Raw genomic sequence first — 23,440 nt, forward strand, 5'->3', positions numbered from 1 at the left:
GTCGACTCTGCAGACGGTTTATTCTTCTGCAGCCTCGTTCCACTCTTGCTCCGCCCTCTGTCTCCACTGATGATGGTTAAACAGAATCTTTTCCAGTGGGTGACTGGAAAAAGGGGATCAGGAGAGGGCTACGTGTGTGAATAACGGCGAGAAACACGTTGCACGTCGGAGATGGGTTTTAACTGTGTGCAAGGACGCCTCAGTTTTGTCCGTCTTCAAGCGAGAGGAGGACTAGCGGGCCAGTGAAGTAGTTACAGAGTCTGCTAACGTCGTTAATGCTAAAACAGACGGAGGCAGCGCGGAGGAGCAGGTGTTATTTCTATGAAAAATTTGCTTTTGTGGGAGCATGTCCTCATTCCAGCCATTTTTCACACAGTCTCTTGTATAATTACGCGAGCACACACAGTCCTCCGCGCTCAGTGTTTGAGTTAAATTTGTTTGACTTGCTTGTCAAATCATCATTTTTCTTGATCAGACTGACTGTATGGCACAATGCGGCTGTGCATTAATCATTGTCTGAGTGAAGTTAACACTCCAGCAGCACACTCACTGGAAAAATATTCATTTAGTCCAGAGCTGAGAGGCAGCAAAATGTCCTATAAAGCTTAAAGTTATACATAAAGTTAGTTGAATAGTGTATATTTAAATAAACGTTCCACGCCAAGATGTACAACGTGAGAGTACAGTGGAAAGAATCTTTCTTGGTTTTGAATGTACAGCTCAAAATGAGACATGCAGCCAACACTTTGGAGGCTCCGTGGTAACCTGGAGGTCAGCAACACTCAAACATTCAAATATAAAGCTGCACTAAATTATTACCTCAATGCAACTGCAACAATAAAAGATGCTATGGATCGTGTCATCCCGTGAATGACGTAGTTCTGTTAATTAGCAGAAGAAACTATAAAAAGCTTTCCCAAAGCTGATCCAAGTGATGTGAAGGGTTAGGAAAATGTGCCCATCTGTCAAAAGCCAAGGACTCATTTTGACAGGAACTGAACCTGATCTGGTTTCACTAACTTTAAATTGAGGGGAAAGGGGAACGTGTACAAATGCTTCAGCAGAAGTATTTTTGTTTCAAGATCTGAAAAGTCAAAATCAAAGTATATTGTTTTATATAGACCAAAGGGCTTCAACAGGGGGTCTGCGACCCGTGGAGGCACTGCAGGAGGGCCGCAAAATATTTGGTTGATTGGACATTTTTTATACAGTATTTTTTTTTTTTTTTAGTTTCCCCCACAAATTTAAATTTCTTTCAATACACATTAACATGGATCCAACATATTTTAGTAAAGGGATAAGGGATAGCTTGATATTGAATGCGAAATGCCAACAATAATGTATATTTATAAACAGCACTAGACGGAGTTTAATATAGAACACGTAGAGTAGGTAGGACATCCCTATTTAATCTGTCCATTAGTTTCAGGTGTCCTTGGCCTGAAAAATGTTGAAGAAGAAATAAACATATATATTTAATTAAGACGAAATGTCTTCCTTATTTATACAGTGCATAATACTTGGATTCTTTTTAATGATCACATTCTCTATATCTTGAGTAACAACTTTTCAGTCACACTGACTGAACTGAGTAAAAAGTAAAATGTGGTTCGTACTTGTCGCGGCCTTTTTTACACAAAGGCACAGTTTGCTGCCATGTCGTGCACATAACTTGAGCTGAGTGGAAACATTTCCTTCTTCAGGAGAAGTTTGAGAGGTCACAAGGTTGCGATATGCTGTTCTGAGCGCATAACACACGCCCTGTCCAGATAGATCTTGCTTTAGAGAAGTGCGCGCATGTCATTGTACCAAACAGACTAAATATCGTGGAGTTCAGTGGCTTTCTCCTGGCGCTATAGCTCTGCCCAAACAGCCGGGGGTGGTGACAGACAACAAACCAGACTCCTCCGCGGCTCCAGCCAACAGTCAGACACATGTAATCCACCGACTCTGGCTCCATATGCGCACATAAATAACACTAACAGCGCTCACAAATGTGCTCGTGCGGTGGCACAAACACAGGCCCCAAACTTCACGTCTCACTCACTCACTCACTCGCAGACAGAAAGCCCCGAGCGATCATTCCCCACCTGTCTGCAGAGGTGCACCCCCATCAAACACACACACACACACACACACACACACACACATGCCCCCATCAAACACACACACAAAGACACACACACACACACACGCTGTAATAACAGGCCGCTGCGGCCGCTTCGGGTCCGCACGACGTCAGCCGAGCACTGCTTCGACGTCAGTGTTTTGTTTTTCCAGGCCCACACCCTGATGCCAGCTCTATATATAGCCATGACTTGGTAGACACACACACAAAGCTAAATATAAGGGGAGACACTCCACCAGGCCAGACATGTGTCAGCCCTGCTGGAACGACTACCGTTAATGGATCCGAGTTAAACGAAAGGCCAATCGCTCACTTTTCCTTTTTTTTTTTTTTTTTTTTAAATCCAGACTGTGCCTTTCACACTTTGTGCAAATGTTTTCATTGTTCTTTGTCCACAGACAAGACCCACACCCATACGCTCCGCTCATCACAGCTGCCTCTCCTAATGCCCTATCCATCACTTTATGCATACACTGAATTTTCCTCCACGGTCCCCAGAGCAACATTTTTCTGCTGCCATGCGATGCCCAGACACATCAATCCCGTGTCAACGTACCTTTGTTTCAAATAACTTCTATAATTTACTAAAAGTGACTCATTTAGTCCTGGATAGTTAAGGCAGGCCAACACCGCCCTCTGGAGGATCCTTATAGCAACACTTTAGATTTAGATTGTTCAAGTAAACTAACTACACAGTTCATTAGGTAACCTAGTGACAATCAACATGTTATAATATAACTGTCCCGAATCAGATAAACTAGATAACTGGAATGAGGTTGTCAAAATAACAGAAACATGTTGAATCGGCATCTTAAACCGATGCTGAATACCACAACTTTCATGATTTAGTGCAGATTTACTGAGGACTGTTACGTCAGTGCACCTAATGAGCTGGTATGTTCCTGTAAGGCATGTTACCTTGCAACATCTGCACAAAATAAATATATTCTAGCGCTCTTTGCAATCAAACATCATTAACGACTGAATGTAATACTTAAAACTTGTGGTACTCTGTCATAATAATAATAATGTGTCTCTCTTTCAGGCGGTCGCCTCACAGTCACCAGCAGCCACAGTCCAGGCTCTCTGTTCCCAGTGGGGGAGACTTTGGTGCAGTACACCGCTACTGATGCAGCAGGAAACAGCCGCACCTGTAACCTCACCGTTACTGTACAAGGTACACACTTTTTTTTTTTTTTTTTAAAAAAGCTTTCATAAAATCCTCTGTAAGTATTTTACTACTTTTTGATTCATTTGATGTGTTTCTAGTTTTTTTGTTTTTGTTTTATTAAATGTCGTGTAGCTTTATTTGGAGCACGTTTTCATTGTGGATTCATTCTAGTTTGTGTTGTTTACATTTTATTTTCCCAGGAACGACTTGTGACCAACCGTACGTCCCAGTGAACGGAGAGTTCATCTGTTACGAGGAAGAGGAGGGGGTCAACTGCACCCTCCACTGTAAAGACGGCTACAGCTTCACTCAGGACGCGGTGCACAACTACTTCTGCGCCTACAACGGCGTTTGGGAGCCGCCCTACTCTCCGGACAGGCCGGACTGCTCGGGTGAGTGCGGCGCGCTTTTTTAAAAAGCGCGTGCTGCTGAGGCCGGCGTGAAATAAACGGTGCAATGTCCTCTTCGTGCTCCCCAGTGAACCGGGTCGCAAACAACGGCTTCAAGCCCTTCGAGATGCTGTTTAAGGCGTCCCGCTGCGATGACGTGGACCTGGTGAAGTCATTCGCTGGCGAGTTCAACACCAAACTGGAAGGCATGGTGAGAACCTGCGCGCGCACACACACACACACACACACACAGGTGCTCTGATTAGCTCTGAATCATCTTTCACGTACATGTCGCTGTTTGCCCTCCTCTGTGCAGCTGCCGAACATCTGCAGCAGCGATGATGTCACCTGCAAGCTGGAGGTCATGTCTCAGGGTCACTGTCTGGAGTACAATTACGACTATGAGAACGGATTTTCAATCAGTAAGGCTGACACGCACAACACACTAAACCTCCTGCCTGTATTTAAACCGTATAGGAGGGTAATTATAGGGTTGATATTCTTAATATTTGTCAGCGCCTGGGGGCTGGGGCAACAGTCCGCAGGGCACCCAGGATTACGCCTACTTTGAGTCGGGCTTCGCCACGGGCGTCCGGCAGCTCCCCGGCCGGCAGCAAGCCGGCGGCATGCAACCGCACCAGCGCACCAAGAGGCACAGGAGGATCAGACGTCCCACCAGAGACCAGAAGATCCAGATCTTCTTCAACATCACAGGTGAAATATATGAGCGTGCTTCTCTTGACGTTGAGACGCGAGTCGTCACCGCGTTAACTGGCCTTCACCGTGTCAAAGATCTGATGTGTCCCTAAAATGATGAACTCAGATAATTAAAAACACATTTTATGGAATGCACTAGAACAAAATAATGTAGTTTAAGTTCACTTCAACACGTTCTTTTTCCAGTCCTTTAAACTCTGCCCATTCTCCCAGCAAGCATCCCTCTGCCCCTGTCGAGGAACGACTCGGTGGAAGTGGCCAATCAGAAGAGGCTCCTGCGCACCCTGGAGCAACTGACCAACCGGCTCAAGCGGACGCTGGCCAAGCAGCCGCTCTCCAGCTTCCACGTGTCCTCGCAGATGATCGTAGCAGATCCCAAGTCTCTCGAGAGCAAGAGGGCCTCTCTGTTCTGCAGGCCCGGCTCGGTGCTCAAAGGCAGGATGTGTGGTGAGTGGGAGACCGACTACGCAGTCTAATAACGCCGTGAAATATCGTTGTTTCCCAGTAAATCACTGACTTTAAGCGCTCTTGCAGTCCTGTGTCCGGTGGGAACTTACTTTTCTCTGGAATACAACGAGTGTGAGAGCTGCTGGTTGGGCTCCTACCAGGACCAGGAGGGTCAGCTGGAGTGTAAGTCCTGCCCTGAAGGGACCTCCACAGCCTACCTGCACTCCCGCAGCGTCACTGAGTGCAAAGGTACAACACGTATACATGTCGCACATGTCTCCAGATGTAACTCTGTGTTTGTAAATAGTCTGGTTTCTTCTCGGTGATGCGCCTGTGATTTGCAAATGTTCGCAGGTCAGTGTAAACCCGGTAGCCACTCTCTCAACGGCCTGGAGATCTGTGAGTCATGCCCGCTGGGTCACTTCCAGCCCGGTTTCGGCGCCAGGGAGTGTCTGGTCTGTCCAGACGAGACTTCCACCGTAACCCGAGGAGCGGTGCACGACGACGAGTGTGGAGGTAATGCAGCTCGACGCGGCAAAAGCGCCGCGGCCTTGGCGACCCACCGGCGAGAATTTACCTTGGCTTTGACGAGCCCTAAACATTATGGGAGGAAAATAAACTGCATCATCTCAACTTCCAAACATTCAAACAGTGCACGTGCAGTGTTTTATAATAGAGGGAATTTCAAAGTGGGATGGATTCGTTTGGACATTTTTCCTCCCCGAGTTTTCCACTTAAAACACATAAATAACCTAAAACTATTCAAATGTGGACTTGGAACTGCCAGATGTTTTCCAACCAGCGAATGACACTTTTTTTTTTCTTTTCTTTTTTAAATATTTTTGCACGGTCCTGACTTTTTTTTCCCTCTTTGACTCCTATCTCCTCTACAGTGCCCTGTTCAGCAGGTCATTTCTCCCGCACCGGCCTGGTTCCCTGCTACCCGTGTCCCAGAGATTACTACCAGCCTGAACATGGCCGCTCCTACTGCCTCTCCTGTCCCTTTTATGGAACCACCACCGTCACCGGAGCAAACACCATACAGCACTGCTCCAGTAAGTGTCCCTTTGCTATAGATGCTGTAGGATTTCTGTAGATGAGTTCTCGCCTACTGAGAGAAACCTTCCTTAACCTTTTTTTTACTTGCACCGTAATTGCCTACATAACAAAAATGCTCAAACAACTGAATAACTTTGTGGTGTCATATAATGCCCTGATGATGTGGAATCTACAAACAATAGTAAATTCATTCTTTAAAGACTAAAAGGCTCCACTGGAAACTCTCACACAGTTCACCAGTCGTCTTAACTCGTGCCAAATTTTTGAGACGATATCCAGTGCTTATTTTTAGTCTGTTCACTGCCTTTTTAATGATAAATGTCACCAAAGGAAAATCCTCTCTGCTCTGACTTTCTTATCGTCACAACCATCTGTGGCTCTTGTTTTCTTCCATAATATTCCTTTGATGCACGTCCACTGACTTGATCTCCAGAGGTTTCAGGTGGACCTGTGCAGTAACGGCTTTTAATGCGTCTGTATTAGATGAATCGGGTATAACGGACTGCTTTGTGTCAGCCTCTCCGTGACTGTGTGGGAACTTGCTGCCACTTCTCCTCTTGTGTGGCGTCTGGTCTGCGTTGGGACTCGGTTGATATTAGACGCAGGGTTACAGCCCGGGATCGGGGGGGAAATGGAAATAATATGGCTTTTATTGCTCCGCAGCGGCACGCCTGATGTGTGGGAATGAATAGAGGTTAGGACACGCTGCCAGCTTCGAGTGAGAATGCAGGTTTTTGTTCGGTTGGATCTCAACCGTTGGCGAGTCTGGTAACGGAGGGAAAGATCCCTGCTATGTTTCCAGCTTGTCTTTGCTTACATTGTCTGTGCTTTCTCTGGGGGTTGTTGTCAGGTTTTGGCTCCAGCTTTCTTCCAAAGGAGGAAAGTGTAACTACTGCTCCGGAGGTGGAGGTCATCGAGGACTACCAAGCCAGCAGTCAGGTTGGTCTTATATGCTGTGTCTGACGTAAAAAAAAAATATCACACCTTACTCACGTCACCTGTGACTCTTAAATGTAGAAGAGGCTACGTAGAGCTCCTTAGCTGCACATCACACATACAACGTAGAGATGTGACGTTCACAAACGAACTGAATTTATTGACACTGAGCATAGCTGCCTTCCAAGCAGTTGATAAGCGTTTGATTCCCAGTCGAATTTACCACAAGCTGAATAAAGTATGTGCATCTAAAATCAATATTTCAGAATAATTCAATAATTCAGACTTGGGTAGTCCACCAATAGAATATACATTGTTGTGATGGTGAATGGTTCTGATCCAGATCCCTATCATTCCTGCCAGATAAAATGTGTTACCCCTGGGCTAACATCTTAAAAATGGCAAAATGATCCAGTCTATTGAACAGCTCTTAGAAAGGAACGGATCCACAACATCCACAACATCCTTTCAAAGTGCCATAAATCCCATCGCTAATATAAGACGAAACAGCTTCAAGTGATTAGGTCACATTAAAAAGAATGTTTTTCTTTTGGATTCATCAGCTTCCATCGATTTTTAATTTCGTTAAAAATGAAAACATGGCAAGAAACAATGAAGCATCATCCTGCACCTTGTAAATGAAACCAGTAATTGTGACATAATTGAAGGTAAAACATTAAACATCATGTCTAAAATAAAGCTCAAACAAGGACGACTGTTTTGAAATTAAAAACTGAAACTTGCCACTGCTTTGATGGGAGGTGAACAATTCCAGCTAGTTACTTTGTTTTACCTTATTTTTTATTCAACTTTCCTCAAGTAAAGTGTGGAGCTTTAGTACCTTAGTAGTTTTTATTCATTGTAGCTGACCCAGTGCCTGCGGTTCCTACAGGCTTTCCATGAATGCGTCCTGAAACCCTGTCAGAATAAAGGAACGTGTGAGGAGGTGGGAGCAGGATACGTCTGCACCTGCATGCCTGGGTTCACAGGTAAATCCCCAGCAGGGGCATCAGCTTTAGTGGTTTGTGTTGCATTTCTGATCATTGCTACGTTGTTCATATCAGCCTCAGACGTGTTGACTTTGCTATTTCTCCCTCAGGTGCCAAGTGTGAGATTGACATAAATGAGTGCGACTCGGCTCCGTGCCAGAATGGAGGCTTGTGTAAGGATGGTATGGGAGATTTTCAGTGTCAGTGCAAGCCTGGATTTTTAGGTAAGGAGTCTTTGAGAAGCTTAAGTTGTCATTGATAATAATAATGATTATTATAAGGTCTCTGAAGGTTCAATTCACTTTTTATGTGCAAAAACTATTTTTTGATGAATGATAATGAGATACTTTTGCCCCTGTGTCTCAGGCTCCTTGTGTGAGGCAGAGGTAAATGAATGCATCTCCTCCCCCTGTTTAAATGAAGGGGTGTGTGTGGACGAGGTCAACAGGTTTGCCTGCAGCTGCGCCGCCGGCTTCACAGGTCAGACATCAGACCGGACAGGCCGCTGACCAGTGGACACTCAAGCTCAACAGATGTGTGTCATTGAACCTCTTTATGATCACATTTCACCAGGTTCTCGCTGTGAGCTGGAGATCGACGAGTGCCTGTCTGACCCCTGCTTGAATGGAGGTGTGTGTGAGGACCAGACGGGCAGTTATACCTGCAACTGTGCCGCTGGATTCTCAGGAGATCGCTGTGAGATCAACATTGACGAGTGTCAAAGCGCTCCCTGCCTGAACGGAGGCACTTGTCTGGATGCAGTTAACAATTTCAGGTAATAGAGATCATGAAGGAGCTTCATTTTATTTGAGACCCCCTTCAGTCCTGATTTAAAATATACTTTTGATACGCTTTTGACACACTTGTAAAGAATGCTTATAGACCCCTTCATGACCTATGTCACTGTGACGTCACTATGTTAGCTGGAGGCAAAACAGACAGAAGCTGGAGGCGAACACTGTCATTGTTAATCATGAAAATGTCGTCTTGCCGTATTTTTTGTTGCCAAAACCGAAAAATCAAAAACATTACCTTGAAATTTTATCACATACCAGTCACTGACAGTCGTAGACGGCTTTGGTTTGGCTTTGGCGATTAAAGGAAAAGATTTGAGTGAGATAGTCATCAACGATGGGCACACTTTTTATCAGATAAGATTAATATGTAATACATCATCAGATTCAGCCTGCATAACATCATGGGTTACAATAAATTGTGACTGAAATTATGTTAAGTTATTCATTATTTGGGAGATTCGTGTTACATGTTAATGCTAATGCTAACTGCTAGCTAACACGTTAGTGGCGTGTTTCGGGGGGTGTCCAAGCTGAAGTTGCATTTGCTACGTTACCCTCCACAGTGGTTGCACTTACTTCTTGCAATATCTTCGTTGGATCTTTGTCTGTGTCGTCTTTTGGTCAAATCGTCCATCCAGCGAGAGAGTGTAGAGGAAGGTAATATAGTCCCATCAGTCAGAGTCAACTTTTTAAAATAACACTCACGGTCTTGGGGAGTGAGTGTACTAGTTTGTTCTCTAAAATATGCGCTTTCCTCGTCCGTTCTCGCCAAAACAGTCCATTGAAATATGCTAACCACTGTTTACAGGCTATAGTGTTTGAGATGTTTTGCCTCCAGTTAAGCCCCGCCCCTCAAAATAAGTCATACTGTTTACAAACTGTATAGGGGTCTATACGGTACTGATAGATTAATGGATATATTTCAGTAAGGTCTTGGACCAATAGAATAAAAAATATGGTGGTGTTGTACATCCTTGTGTCAGGTGTCAGTGCGTGGTGGGCTACCGAGGCCGGCTGTGTGAGGTGGACGTGGACGAGTGCGACCCCAACCCCTGCGTGAACGGGGCGAGCTGCCTGGACGGCCTTGGCTCCTACACCTGCCGCTGCCTCCCTGGGTTCAACGGAACCAGGTGTGAGACAGGTACTATAGGACAGAAGACACATCCACCATGGCAACTCTAGAGGAGGAAGACAGGGAAATAGATAATTGGCTTGCATTCATTTTTAGTTCCTGTTGATGTGAAGAAAATATAAAACACCTTTATTATGTTTGTTAAAACATCACTCTGCTGCATTAGATGTGTAACCATGGTTTAAATAAAACCATTCTCCCACAAATTTTTTCTTCATTTGTCTTGAAACGTTGCAGAATTAAACATTTTATATATGATGTTTGTCTGACTGTGCATGAAAGTATCCCCAACAGATTCATTTCAGTCCTTGTGTGAATTATTTTCCGGTTTGTCCTGTCAGAAATGTCCTCTGCCTTCAACCTGGACTTTGAGGTGTCTGGTATCCATGGTTACGTCATGATGGATGGAGTGATGCCGGCTCTGACAGAAATCACCTGCACCTTCTGGATGAGGTCGTCGGACACAATCAATTACGGCACGCCTGTCTCCTACGCTGTGGAGGGCAGTGACAATGCTTTCCTTCTCATAGACTACAATGGGTCAGTTGATTCGGACGAATTTTTTGAGGAGGGCCCCATTCCCTGTATGGTTTCCACTGTACGGATCATTTCTGTCTTCCTTTCCTACAGGTGGGTGTTGTATGTGAATGGTAAGGAGCGTATTACTGACTGCCCTGCAGTGAACACGGGTCAGTGGTACCACATCGGTGTGTCCTGGAGGAGCTGGGATGGTGACTGGAGAATCTACATCAATGGGAAGCCCTCAGATGGAGGCAAAGGCCTGTCAGTCGGCACCACTATCCCAGGTGTAGTGCTATCCTCGGCCTGGTGACCTTTCTGCCAGGACAGAGGTTTTTTTTGTATATCCCTGAAACGTTTAGGTGTCTGATGAACATTTTTATTTGACAGTAGCCTTGGTGACAAGGGGTTCGTTTCCTCAGTGGGTAGTGTGTAATCGCCCTGTTTCCTGTAGGTGGCGGGGCTCTAGTATTAGGTCAGGACCAGGATCAGAGAGGAGACGGCTTCAACCCAGTTGAATCCTTCGTCGGTTCCCTCAGCCAGCTCAACATCTGGGATCGTGTCCTCACACCACAGCAGGTAAACATGAAAAATGCTTATATTTATACCTCTGCATGATTCAGTGTCAGATTGAGCTTATTAGCCTGATTTGTGCAGAAAAAATACTTTTAGTAAAAGATATTACCGCATGTTTTTGACACCCCATAGTTAATCTTGATGATGCATTTGAACAGGCACCAGATTTTCTCATTTAATCTCTAACCTCTTGTGCCATGCTGCAGATTAAGGTCCTGGCCAGCAGTTGTCCAGCCTCCCATGTCACCCACAGAGGAAACGTTCTTGCCTGGCCTGATTTTCTCAGTGGGGTGGTGGGAAGAGTCAAAGTAAACCTCAGCAGCATCTTCTGCGCTGGTAAGAGGACTTAGCTTGAATGTTGAGCCTAGATCATAGGTATTCAACAGGGAGTTCGGGACCCCTAGGAACTGCAGGGGGGGCGCAAAATCTTTGGTTGATTAGACATTTGTTTTTGTTTGTTTTTTCCCCCAGATTTAAATTTCTTTAAATACACATTAACGTGACCCCAATATAATTCAATAAAGGGATAAATCGAGGCAGAAGACATTATTTTTCATTCAGCACTTCACTCTGCCACAACAGTTTCACACAGAGCGCCACACTAGAACTGTCAATCAAAGCCTCCTGTACACAGTAGGCCCCGCCTCTATCACTGCTGAGTCAATCACGAGGTTACATATTACACACTGACTCTGAGAGCCTATTCAGTCCACAGGTGAAAACCCAGACGCATGCTGCAATATTAGCAGAAGAGAAGCTAACAGCTAAAATGGCCTAGTGATTCACTGTCCCTGCTACATTTACCTGTGTTTGTTACCACTTAGGTATGTTTATGTTTATAGCAGTTGCACAGCCATCCTACTGAACTTGTTTGAAATAAAAAAAAAATAACATTTGAACCTATGTATTATTTGAATAGTTTAAAATTTAATGCAAAATATTCATAAGCACTAGGCCGAGTTTAATATAGAACACATGTAGGTAACAGGTCCCTACGTCTTTGGACTGAAGAAACGTTAAGGACCCCTGTCCTATATCATTAATGTATTTAAACATATTTTTTGTAAGAAGCGCTCTGCTTCATGTTATAGCTCTGACTCCACCGTTTCTATTTTTCCAGACTGCCCTAAGCTGGAGAACGCTGTGCCTCATCTGCACGCTTCCTCCGTGGAGATCAGCCCAGGCGCGCAGGTTCAGCTCTCCTGTGACCCCGGTTTCTACCTGGTGGGGGAGCCGGTGCTGCAGTGCCAAAATAAAGGAGAGTGGAGCCACCCCTTGCCCAGCTGTGAACGTGAGCATTGTTTTATATTTCTACGTATGCTTCCAGTGTGTCCAATCTCGGCTGACTGCTGTTGCACTACAAACTACGTCTTCAAAAAGGATCTTACAGTTGAATTACCACATTTCCTACCCTGTTTCAAAATAAACGCAGCGATGTTACGTTATAATACATTGATTGTCACTAGTGTACCTAATGAACTGTCTAGTGAGTGTATTCCTATAAGGATCCTCCAGAGGGCGGTCTTGGCCTGCCTTCATTTTCCAGGACTAAATGAGTCACTCTTAGTAAATTATAGAAGCTATTTGAAACAAAGGTACGTTGACACGGGATCAATGTGTCTGGGCAGGAAAATTCAGTGTGAGCATGCATAAAGTGGTGGATAGAGCATTAGGAGAGGCAGCTGTATTGAATTTGTGGGACTTTTTCTGTGGGCTGACACACGGGATATGGACAGGGAACAGTAAAAACATTTGCACAAAGTGTGAAAGGCACAGTCTGGATCAAAAAGTAGTATGTTAGTAACCTTTCGTTTAACTCTGATATTAGAATGCATCAATGTTCACTGGCGTACCAAGTGAACAGGAAATGAGAGCATGCAGTATGTTTTGCATATTTGGAAGTGGCACACAAAAAAGCAAGGGTGAACAAGGGAACTAAAAACTTCTCTTATATATGTCGGTTGCACTGAGATCCTGTAACCCCCCTCTTTACAGGAGTGTCCTGTGCAGATCCTTATCCCCTGGAGAACGGCTTGTTCCAGGGGACGGACTACCATGCTGGCAGCTCTGTGGTCTATCAGTGTAATGTTGGGTTTTACCTGCTGGGAGATGCCAAGATGGGCTGTACCAACAGCGGCCAGTGGACAGGAAATCCCCCAGCCTGTCTTGGTACATAATTAAAACAACACTTTAAAATCATAGAAACTAAATAAATATCTTGTTCCCTGAAACTGATGAAATGAGCTTTGTCTGTGTGTGAATTCGACCTGTCGTGTTCAGATGTGGATGAGTGTGCTTTGGGCTCTGACTGTGATAGTCATGCCAGCTGTCAGAACACAGACGGCTCCTATACCTGCACCTGTGTTCACCCGTACAGTGGAGACGGCAAAAACTGCACAGGTAATAGAAGCCACCGACATTTGTGATGTAGTTATGGATGTTCTTCCCTAAACAATCGTAAACATATTCAAACAAACTGGTGCAAAAGACGTTTCCAATCAGAGCGATGTTGTCCGTGCCTGTGTGTAAACCCACGTGTTATATGTGTGTGTGTGTGTGTGTGTGTTCAGAACCAGTAAAGTGTGGCAACCCTGGGTCTCCAGAGTTTGGTCACAGGGAAGGCAGCAAGTTCCTCATGGGAAGCGTGGTCGTGTTTGGCTGCGATGACGGCTACGAGCTGATCGGGTCATCTCGACTCCACTGCCTGGAGACAGGAATGTGGGACGATGCTGTCCCATACTGCAGAGGTTAGAAGTCAAGAGCATGAAATCACCTACTCGGAGTGTATGGTAGTATTTGCACACTCTTATTGCTCTCGAATATAGTTACTGAGCTGCTTTTTTTGGCCTCTTTAAGCATGAGTTGTTGTACAGCTTGGAGTTTGTACTCGCCATAATTAGGTTGCATTAGTTGCCGCTCGTGTTTTGACCAGAAGAGAGTCACTGGAATATATTACTGCAAGTCAACTGAAAAAAAAAAAAAAAGACCTTTATAAAAATGAAATAAAAATCAATTCATAAATTCTACCAAAAGAGGGCAGCACTTTTCTCCTTTGAGCAAATGAAAGGGAAAGATTTCAAAATTCTAACAAGGATACAGCTGAATACTGTATATGCTGTATATTTACAGTTGTTAAAAAGTATAAAGATGAGGTAAACATGAACCGATTGATATAAGATATTCAACTGAGCTATACATTGTTGTCCAAATGATAAAAAAAGATTAACAAATATCACAGTTTAAACAGGTATAATTCTCCAGACTGATTAGATATGATGAATCGTCTATCACATAGACACAAACATTATGTGTCAAGGATTCCTTGGTGCCCTTTAACACTGCACGCTTTGATATCTCCAGTTACACATTTACGCTTCAGAAAGCATGCAGGTGTCTTGTGCATACATAAACACACACACACACACAGCCAAAGCACACACATATGCTGACACATTACACTTTCCACAACCGCACATTACGTGACGCACACGGCCTGTGTTGTGAAGGGGTGATTACAAATGCAGCTGTCCTGAAATGCCCGACCACAGCAGCAGCCTCATTCTTGCTCATAGAAGAAAAAAGAAACTGACTTACTCGAGTGCAGACTGTGTCGTTCTGTTGATGACGGTCTTACTCAATGTAAATTGATGAGTTGGAGGAAAAGAGGCGGCGTAAACCCCAAAGCAGCAGTTGTCTAATTGCCTTGTCACTGATGCTCTTTAGCTCTCTCCTGCCCGACACCAAATGTTCCAGAGAACTCCATCATGAAGGGAACCAATTTCACCTATGGAAGCAAGGTGACTTTCAGGTATCATGTGCATCCCCTTCAATAAAGGTGTTACAGAAGTGTCTAGAAAAACATCACAAGACCGGTCTGTCTTTTTAGCATGTAAATCTTACTCTGTCTTTTTTTCGCCTCAGCTGTAAGAGTGGATTCCTGCCTCAAGTCCCCTACGAGTTCCAGTGTCTGGTTAGTCTGAGGTGGAGTGGGACGCCGCCCGTCTGTCATCCAGTGACCTGCGGGGGTCCACCAACTGTAGAAAACGCCGACTACGACCTTGACACAAACACGTACCTGTCCACTGTCACATACACCTGTGCTGAGGGGTACAGGTATGAACGCTTTTTCTGATCAGATAGTGTTTTATTTTATTGGACAAGTGTCGGTGTTGTGTGAACTAAGCAGTGTGTCGGTGTGAAGACCACAGGGCTCCACGGAAGTGGTGTGTGAAGCGACAGGCGAGTGGAGCAGACCGTTCCCGCGCTGCGTGAGCATCCTGTGCAGCGAGCCTCCAGCCCTGAGAGATGCGGTGACCATAGGGGAGAACTATGAACTGGGAAACAAGGTGCACTATGTCTGCAAAGAAGGGTAAATGTGGTTGAAGTCTACTCAGTTACCATGCTGCCTTGACAACTAAATCTAAAGAGTAGACATTAGATTAGATAATGGTTGATTGCTGCAACTGTTTCCATAACACATGATGTTTGCCATCAATAGCTTCATCTCCACTATCACTGAACAATCAAAAGTTATTGATTTTACAGATGCAACTGGAATAGCTGCACAGTTTTTTTGTATTACTGTGTGGTGCTGTGTTTTTTTTTACTTCATCATTTTTTGTCTTCTTCACGTGCAGTTACACACTGATCGGCCCAGAGACCAGAGAATGTCTACCGACGGGCCAGTGGAGTGACAGCTCTGCACAGTGTGTCCCCCGCTCCTGCGGCCCCCCGCCTGCCATCGACCATGCCGAGCCCTATGAGAGCCACCAGCTGTTCGGAGACACTGCCAACTACTACTGCACTGATGGATACACTGCCGGCAACAACTCCAAGATGGTGTGCAATGCTCAGGGTGTGTGGGCGCCCCCCGACGGCATGGAGGCTCCCCGCTGCACTGCGAACTTCTGCCTACGCCCGCCGGACCTGCCTCATGCGATTTTGGAGTCCGTCAACAAGCCCAAGTATGCTAGCAACACTGAAGTGAGCTATAAATGTGAAGAGGGCTTCATGCTCAACACCACAGCCACGCTCCGATGCCTGATGGGGGGGGAGTGGGAGCCTTCGCCGTATGATATTGGCTGCGTGCCTGTCAGGTGCTCCAAGCCTGTGAGCATTGATCGGGGCTATGTGAGCGGAACAAACTATAGCTTTGGAGCCATGGTGGCGTACAGCTGCCATAAAGGCTTCCTCATCCGAGGGGAGAAGAGGAGGACCTGCAAGGCCAATGGAGAGTGGGGAGGAGCCTTGCCTGTCTGTGTGCCTGTTTCCTGCCCCCCACTTCCACAACTCAAGAATGGAAACATCCGGGTTAGCCATTCCAACGAGAACGTGCACATTAATCCTTCTTATAATATACGATATCCCTATAACAGCAACGTGGTATACGCCTGTAATGCAGGCTACAGACTCGTTGGTCACGCAGAGAGATTTTGCCAAGCCAATCGACAGTGGTCCAATAATGATGTTCTCTCCTGTGTCCTTCTGACCTGTGACCCTCCTCCTGACATTGCCCACGGACACTACAGGGGCTCGGATTTTCAGGTGGGCCGCAAAGTGGAATATGTCTGTGATGAAGGTTACGAGCTGGCTGGAGATGCTATCTGGACCTGTCTGAAGTACGGGCAGTGGGACAAGACAAGACGTCCACGCTGCTCACCGGTCCAGTGTCCAGAGCCGCCACTGGAGGAGAACCACCTCGTCCTGAAGGGCCTGGACTCCGAATCTGGGACAGTGGAATTATCCTGCGAGGACGGCTTCGTCCTGGAAGGGGCTCGCATCCTCCGCTGCACCCCGTCTCAGGAGTGGAACGACACCTTCCCAGTGTGTAAGCAAGTGTTTTGTGGTTCACCACCTCAGGTGTCGTTTGGTGGCCCTTCCTCATCCTCGTCCCCATTCCCCTTCAGCACTGTGGTGACCTACACTTGCATGGATGGCTTTACTTTAAGAAAAGAAGACACTGTGTCCTGTCTAGCGGGCGGGCAGTGGAGCAGTCCTTACCCAGAATGCGTTCCAGTTGAATGTCCTCAGCCTGTAGAGATTTCCAATGGAATTGTTGATGTTCAGGGTCTGATGTACCTCAGCAAAGCACTTTATAGTTGTAAGACTGGATATAATTTAGTAGGTAACTCCACTGTCCTCTGTGGAGAGAAGGGACTCTGGATCGGTGGAGTGCCTTCTTGTCGTCCAATTGAATGTTCAATCCCTAAACAGATAGCAAACGGAAAAGTAGTCTATACAAAACTGCAGTTCGGTCACAGTGTCACCTACTCCTGTCGACGTGGTTACCGCCTCCAAGGCCCAGAGACTCTTAAATGCCTGGCCAGCGGGGAGTGGGATGTGGAGCCTCCTTCTTGTGTGCAGATATCCTGCACTCCCCCCCAACCGATTGATAATGGTTTTGTCGAGGGCCAGGATCACAGTTTCGGTGTCACTATTTTCTACAGCTGTTTCCCTGGCTTCCAGCTGGTAGGCCAAGACCACCTGACGTGTGAGGAGTTCGGCTGGTCTAGCTCTATCCCTATCTGCGTGCCCTCGGACTGCGGCCTGCCTCCTCACATCGATTTTGGGGAGTATGTCAGGGTGATGGATTCTGCTTCAAAAGACACTGGAGCTGCAACAATGGACTTGAACTTCCTTCATGGGACTTTGATTGAGTACCGCTGCCACAAAGGCTACGACCTTACAAGGTACACCAGGTTGGTGTGTCAGGAGGACGGTGGGTGGAATGGGACGGCCCCATCATGCGTACCAGCGGAGTGTGAAACGCCACCCAATCCTGAGCACGGCTGGGTGAATGTGACCGACGCCTCCCTTGGAAGTATGGTCACATATACCTGTGAGGAAGGATATGAGCTGGAGGGGGAGCCCGTGAGGCATTGTTTATCAGGTACACTGTGGACTAACGATCCCCCGGTTTGTCGACCCGTTTCCTGTGGAGACCCGGGGCCTATCGCCAATGGAACGGCTCACGGAGGTGATTTTGTTTATCCTGAGGTGATACATTTTGAGTGTAGTCCTGGGTTTATCCTGAAGGGCGGTGACACTATCACCTGCCAGTCGGATGGAAATTGGAATGGACAGAAGCCTCAGTGTGAGCCAGTAAGCTGTGGTCCTCCAAATATCCCCAGTGATGTTATGTTCAAAGGCGAAGATTACTGCTACAACAATGAAATAGAACTGAGCTGTCGGCCTGGTTTCCTCTTAAAAGGAAAGTCTGTAAGTGTTTGCCAGGCTGATGGCACCTGGACTCATGAGTCTCTTGCCTGCGTACCAGCCCGCTGTAGGAAACCCTCCCAGATACCTAACGGCCGCGTGTTGGGATCGGAGTCTGGCTACAGCAGCAAGGTGAAATATGAATGCGATGAAGGATACACGCTCATTGGAGATCCTACACTTTTTTGTCAGTTAGATGGACTTTGGGACAAGCTGCCACCCCGCTGTGACGTCATCAGCTGTGATCCACCCGAGGACATCAGTCACGGCTTCCTGAATGGCTCCAGCTTTAACTACGACGATGTGGTGGAGTACGTGTGCTTCGATGGCTATGAAGTAGTTGGAGATCCTATCCTGAGGTGTTCCGCCCAAGGCCTCTGGGTCGGCACCGTTCCTCAGTGCCAGCCGTGTGTGTGTGCGTCCCCCGTAGTTAGGTTTGGGGTCGTTCTTGGCCAAGGCCGCGCCTGCGGGGACCGAGTACAATTCCACTGTAACGACGGCTACAGGTTACTGGGTCCTTCTCAAGCGGTGTGTGAGAAGGGAGGGGTGTGGAGTCCAGGGGTGCCACTGTGTGGCCGGGGGAGGTGCAACGTCACTCCGCCGACAGTTCCTAACGCTGTCATGCAGGGTGCCAGGACCACCGGTCCAGACACAGCTATATACAGGTGTCTGCCCGGCTATCAGCAAAGAGGCTCCCCATATCTCTCATGTGTCAGAGACGGCAGGTGGGGGGAACCCAAGATCAGCTGTGAGCCTGTGAGTTGTGGAAGACCACCAGTGGTAGCCCACGCTCAGGTGGTGGGAGGCGTCTTCACCTTCCCAAACCAGATCGTATACAGGTAAGGAGGTGTTGTAACTACGTTTTTATTAAAATCCAAGTTTGGTTTTCTCTCCAACGAAAATGAACCTTGCTGGTAACACTTTCTATGAAGGTTGTATCTATAATGCTCTATGAATGCACTCATAATGTTTTATGAGGTGTCTATAAAGCATTGTAATGGTCATTATTACCATATATACATATTCACAAGTCGTCATAACCAACTTCATGATGCATTATGACAACTGGTTATGAATGATTATAATTTTAATCTGAATAGTGCATCATAAATATGTCAATATCTGCCTAGTCACTTGTTAATTGCATAACTACTTTGCTTTGCTAAATGTGTATAGTGATGCATAATGGGTTTTGACTTCTATTATCCTTTATATCTGTAGCTATAAGTAATAAAGTTATAATAATGTATACATCTCCCTACAGCACACAGTCATAAACAGCTATGCAATATCATAAGTGCTATTTGTCAGCGCTAAGTAAAGTGACAAGAATATGACACTATTATTAACAGATATAAGTTACTATGAGTAATTAAAAGGTGCAATGAACTAAGTCCTGAGTCTGGCATCTTTACCCAATATGCACAATGTTAATATCATAGGTGTTACTTGTCAGCTTTAGGTAAATTAGTGCAAATGAGGTGTTGTGGATATAAGATTATAAACAAATATGAGGCAATGAAATGAGAGCCTGGACAGTAAAGACAAAAGTAATGCATTAAGTTCACTTTTCATTTAAACCAACACACATAATCAGAATGATTATCAATGCTCTGAGCACATTACACAAACACATGAAACACGTGCAACAGGCCACAAAAGTGGCACAGCGTGGTCCTATACTATGTCGTGGTGGTTATCGTTGGAGCAAAACTCACAATGCCACTGAAATCTATCTTGGGTCATTATGACATTTTCCATATGCATGCCAGTCTTGCAAATGATGTGATGGAGGCATAAAACCTGTGTGAAATCACATAACAGTAAATAGGCCAACAGCCCAACAATAGCCACCAAGCGACTTAATTATTGAAATTTGTAAAACACCCAACTTCCCCCTAATCAAAAATATACCTACTCAGCCTCATGTGCATTGTATTTTCTTATATCAAGCATGTGTGACCCATGATTTCTAAGCCAGTACTGCCACTCTATAACTTTCAGATGTTGCCATGATGCCGCCACACATCCACTTTAAAGGTCTGACATGCAGCTCCCAGCATCGTTACACACTGACAGACACACTACAAGACAGTAATAAAGACACAATATTAAGACAGACACACACACACACACAGACGGACCGATGATAATATGAACAAGTGACTAGGCAGATATCGACATACTTATAATGCACTATTCAGATTAAAATTATAATCATTCATAACCAGTTGTCATAATGCATCATGAAGTTGGTTGTGACGACTTGTGAATATGTATAGATGTAATAATGACCATTATAATGCTTTATAGACACCTTATAAAATATTATGAGTGCATTCATAGGGCATTATAAATACAACCTTTATAGGCAGTGTTACCAAGTTTCTATTTAGAATCCTGCATCGAACTAGACATAACTCCCGTGTGAAGTGACTTCATCTGTGTGTTATTTATTTGAGCTTATTTGTTCCATTTCCCTGACACGTGTCGTCTCATGTCCACCTCTCGCTCTCCAGGTGTGATGAAGGATATAAACTGGCCACGCAGACGGACTCTCTGTCCTGCCAGAGCGACGGCACCTGGTCCAAACACAGCATCCGGTGCCAGCCCACCCCCTGCCCGCTACCCACCAATTCCTCCGTTCCCCGTTTGCTAATCACCGGGAAGGAGCTCACTCCTGTTGGAGGCACCATCGCCCTCTCGTGCCCTCCTGGCTTCTACCTGCAGGGGTCAGCAGCAGCAGAGTGTCAGGTAGGAAGCACAATGATCTCTGAGCCTTGATTACCTAGTGATTAACACCAACTGTTACATAAACCTCAAACATCATCATGACTTGTAAAAAGCTTGCACACCTCTTTCCTCGTTCCTACTAACAGTCCTGGCATGAACCTGTGTGTAATGCGCTGCTTCCCTGTCCTGTGTTTTGTGCTGTGTCATCAGGCGGGTGGAGGCTGGGCTCCAAGCATCACGTCAGTGTCCTGTGAGATGGTGGCGTGTGGGAAACCCCCTCCTCTTCTCCACGGTGTCACTGAAGGCGACAGCTACAACTACGGAGACTTTGTGGTCTACTCCTGCCTGCCCGGCTTTGACATGAAGGTGACAGATGTTGTGTAGTGGAAGGCGGGGCTTCATGCATGAACTCATATGACAGAAAAGCAGCTGCAGGAAGGAAGAAAAATCCACCTTTCTTGCCTTTAAAGAAGTAATACAGGTCACTCATCTCCAATAACAGGCTGCACTAGTGGCGGCAATCAGATTACAGAAAGTCACATGACTTCTCCCCAGCAATCAGTAGGATGTGTTTTGTTCCAGAGCCAAGAGAAAGAGCTGAGTCACTCTATTCCTGATATGTTGATATGCTAGCTCCCTCGATTTGAATGCTGGCAACAATGAGGGCTTTATAATGTGCTGAGGACGCACAAGCTACACACTTCAACAGCACTTCCTAAAACATAACAACACTGCTGCAGTCTCCAGTCAAGTCTGTGTAGTGCTTTTTAAATGGATCATATTTTCTGTTGTGTTGTTTTTTTTTTTATCACAGGGAAACTCTATCCAGACCTGCCAGGGAGACAGAACGTGGAGCGGCACTCAGCCAGTGTGTGTTGGTAGGTTTGTGTACACATGAGACAAAGAGATGTATCACTCTCAAATATTTAATCTAAAAGTCTGTCAATAAAGCGAGGAATGACCCTCAGCAGGTTATTTCTGATGACAGTCACAAAGCAGCACATACTGACTGACTGACTGAACACACAGGACAACAGGCTGAGCAGGCTACACACCAAAATGGGTTCCACAGCAAATGCAGAGTGGATGTAATCTTTGTGTTATGTAACCTGGAACACACTGCAAACTACCACACCCTTAACATCTATTCACGTTTGTCTATTCACGTAGCCTCTGCGGGACACTCCTGTGGGCCGCCTCCCTTTGTAAAAGACGCAGAGATCCAGACAACGGGAGAAACTCACCTGCACAACATCAGCTATGTGTGTCATGCTGGGCTGCAGCTCGTTGGCCCCAAGACTCTCACCTGTCAGGCCGATGGCACGTGGAGCCTGCCAGCGCCCACGTGTGAAGGTACGGACACGGGAGGCGCTCACGTAAAAGCTCACTTGTCCAAGAAAAACGAAAATTCATCCCCCTCCCTTTCTTTCTTGCCAGTGTCCAGAGGCTGCGACAGCCCCAAACAGGTGCTGCACGGTACAGTACAGGAGCACAACCTTCACTCTGGCCGTGCTGTCCAGTTCCAGTGTGATAAAGGCTACAACCTCGTGGGGGATCGGCTGGTTGTGTGTTTGGGGGGCAACGCCTGGAGCTCCACGTTCCCCACCTGCCAACGTGAGACACACACACACACAGAAGGAAACACAGAGACAATTGTCGAGTCTAACCGGTCCCTTGGCAAACATTTCATAAACATAGAGTTATCCACATTTTAACAGCTACAGACGCGCAAACGTGACACAATGCACCAACTGGAGTCCAAAGTGTGTTCCTTATCCTTATTTCTGCCCCTCACAGCGAAGTCTTGCCCGGCCCCTCCGGGCTGGAGGGAGGACGGCAGAGGGAACGGATCCCAGCAGGAGTTTCGCGTCGGGCAGTCGGTCCGTGTTTCCTGCCCTAAAGGTCAGCAGGTGAAAGGCAGCGGAACCATCACCTGCAGGCCAGACCAGACCTGGAGCCCCACCAGCTCCGTGTGTGAAAGTAGGTGCAGTCCTCATGTGTTCAACATGCCAAAGCAGTCATTTTTGGAAGGAGGGTTGATCATTTTAGGATCAGGATCTTTTCCTTTTTATACACGTATGCAACAAAATCATTATCAGCAGCACAAGTGGGTTATTTATAGTTACTATCGTGCATCAAATAAATATTCTATCTTTGCTCCTGTCACAGTTAATAGTAGAGTTTGTTTGTTGACCCAGTCAAATGTGTCTAGTCATTGTATAACGACTGTTTCATTGTTCATTGTTTCGTTTACATTGTTTTCCTCATCTGTCACTAAGAATCAATAAGAACCTCCTCTAATCAGTCTGAGGTCCAGGTCACGTGATTGTACATGTTTGACGAGATCATAAAGTGTGATCAGGATGCCCGTCCACCCTGTCCCCGTCTGCATCAGCGCTCTTTCACTCCTCTGCATGCTCCCCTCGGGCCAAACCCCTCCCTACACACTTGCATGGTCGTCGGCCTGCGCCTCCCTGCTGGTTGGGGAGCTGTTCCTCTCTGCTGAACCTCGCTGAGCTTTCATCAGAACGAGGGCGGCCGCATCAAAGGCAGCGTCACCTGTGTGCTGGACTAATTGCGGACGCCTCTGCAGCTTCTGTGACAGTCTTTGTCTGACTGCCCTTTGATTTTT

At 46.2% G+C, this 23,440-nt stretch overlaps 1 protein-coding gene across 2 annotated transcripts in view; it reads left to right on the forward strand.

The window, feature by feature from the left end:
- svep1 (sushi, von Willebrand factor type A, EGF and pentraxin domain containing 1) overlaps positions 1 to 23,440 on the forward strand; it is an 84,715-nt gene that overhangs the window by 56,504 nt on the left and 4,771 nt on the right. For both annotated transcript variants that reach the window (XM_047592312.1, XM_047592304.1), the window contains exons 11-43: positions 3,174 to 3,305; positions 3,500 to 3,691; positions 3,778 to 3,899; positions 4,005 to 4,110; positions 4,205 to 4,402; positions 4,619 to 4,852; positions 4,940 to 5,101; positions 5,207 to 5,368; positions 5,746 to 5,907; positions 6,762 to 6,850; positions 7,740 to 7,836; positions 7,947 to 8,060; positions 8,203 to 8,316; positions 8,410 to 8,611; positions 9,617 to 9,774; positions 10,107 to 10,305; positions 10,396 to 10,571; positions 10,739 to 10,863; positions 11,067 to 11,196; positions 11,981 to 12,151; positions 12,856 to 13,029; positions 13,141 to 13,260; positions 13,431 to 13,607; positions 14,584 to 14,668; positions 14,782 to 14,973; positions 15,062 to 15,229; positions 15,498 to 18,914; positions 20,595 to 20,829; positions 21,019 to 21,174; positions 21,623 to 21,686; positions 21,979 to 22,161; positions 22,246 to 22,422; positions 22,606 to 22,788. In XM_047592312.1, the coding sequence (XP_047448268.1) occupies positions 3,174 to 3,305; positions 3,500 to 3,691; positions 3,778 to 3,899; positions 4,005 to 4,110; positions 4,205 to 4,402; positions 4,619 to 4,852; positions 4,940 to 5,101; positions 5,207 to 5,368; positions 5,746 to 5,907; positions 6,762 to 6,850; positions 7,740 to 7,836; positions 7,947 to 8,060; positions 8,203 to 8,316; positions 8,410 to 8,611; positions 9,617 to 9,774; positions 10,107 to 10,305; positions 10,396 to 10,571; positions 10,739 to 10,863; positions 11,067 to 11,196; positions 11,981 to 12,151; positions 12,856 to 13,029; positions 13,141 to 13,260; positions 13,431 to 13,607; positions 14,584 to 14,668; positions 14,782 to 14,973; positions 15,062 to 15,229; positions 15,498 to 18,914; positions 20,595 to 20,829; positions 21,019 to 21,174; positions 21,623 to 21,686; positions 21,979 to 22,161; positions 22,246 to 22,422; positions 22,606 to 22,788 (8,376 nt within the window). The remainder of the gene's footprint in view (positions 1 to 3,173; positions 3,306 to 3,499; positions 3,692 to 3,777; positions 3,900 to 4,004; positions 4,111 to 4,204; positions 4,403 to 4,618; positions 4,853 to 4,939; positions 5,102 to 5,206; positions 5,369 to 5,745; positions 5,908 to 6,761; positions 6,851 to 7,739; positions 7,837 to 7,946; positions 8,061 to 8,202; positions 8,317 to 8,409; positions 8,612 to 9,616; positions 9,775 to 10,106; positions 10,306 to 10,395; positions 10,572 to 10,738; positions 10,864 to 11,066; positions 11,197 to 11,980; positions 12,152 to 12,855; positions 13,030 to 13,140; positions 13,261 to 13,430; positions 13,608 to 14,583; positions 14,669 to 14,781; positions 14,974 to 15,061; positions 15,230 to 15,497; positions 18,915 to 20,594; positions 20,830 to 21,018; positions 21,175 to 21,622; positions 21,687 to 21,978; positions 22,162 to 22,245; positions 22,423 to 22,605; positions 22,789 to 23,440) is intronic.

This window comes from Mugil cephalus, chromosome 1 (genome assembly GCF_022458985.1).
Source record: "Mugil cephalus isolate CIBA_MC_2020 chromosome 1, CIBA_Mcephalus_1.1, whole genome shotgun sequence".
NCBI classification, from domain to species: Eukaryota; Metazoa; Chordata; class Actinopteri; order Mugiliformes; family Mugilidae; genus Mugil; species Mugil cephalus.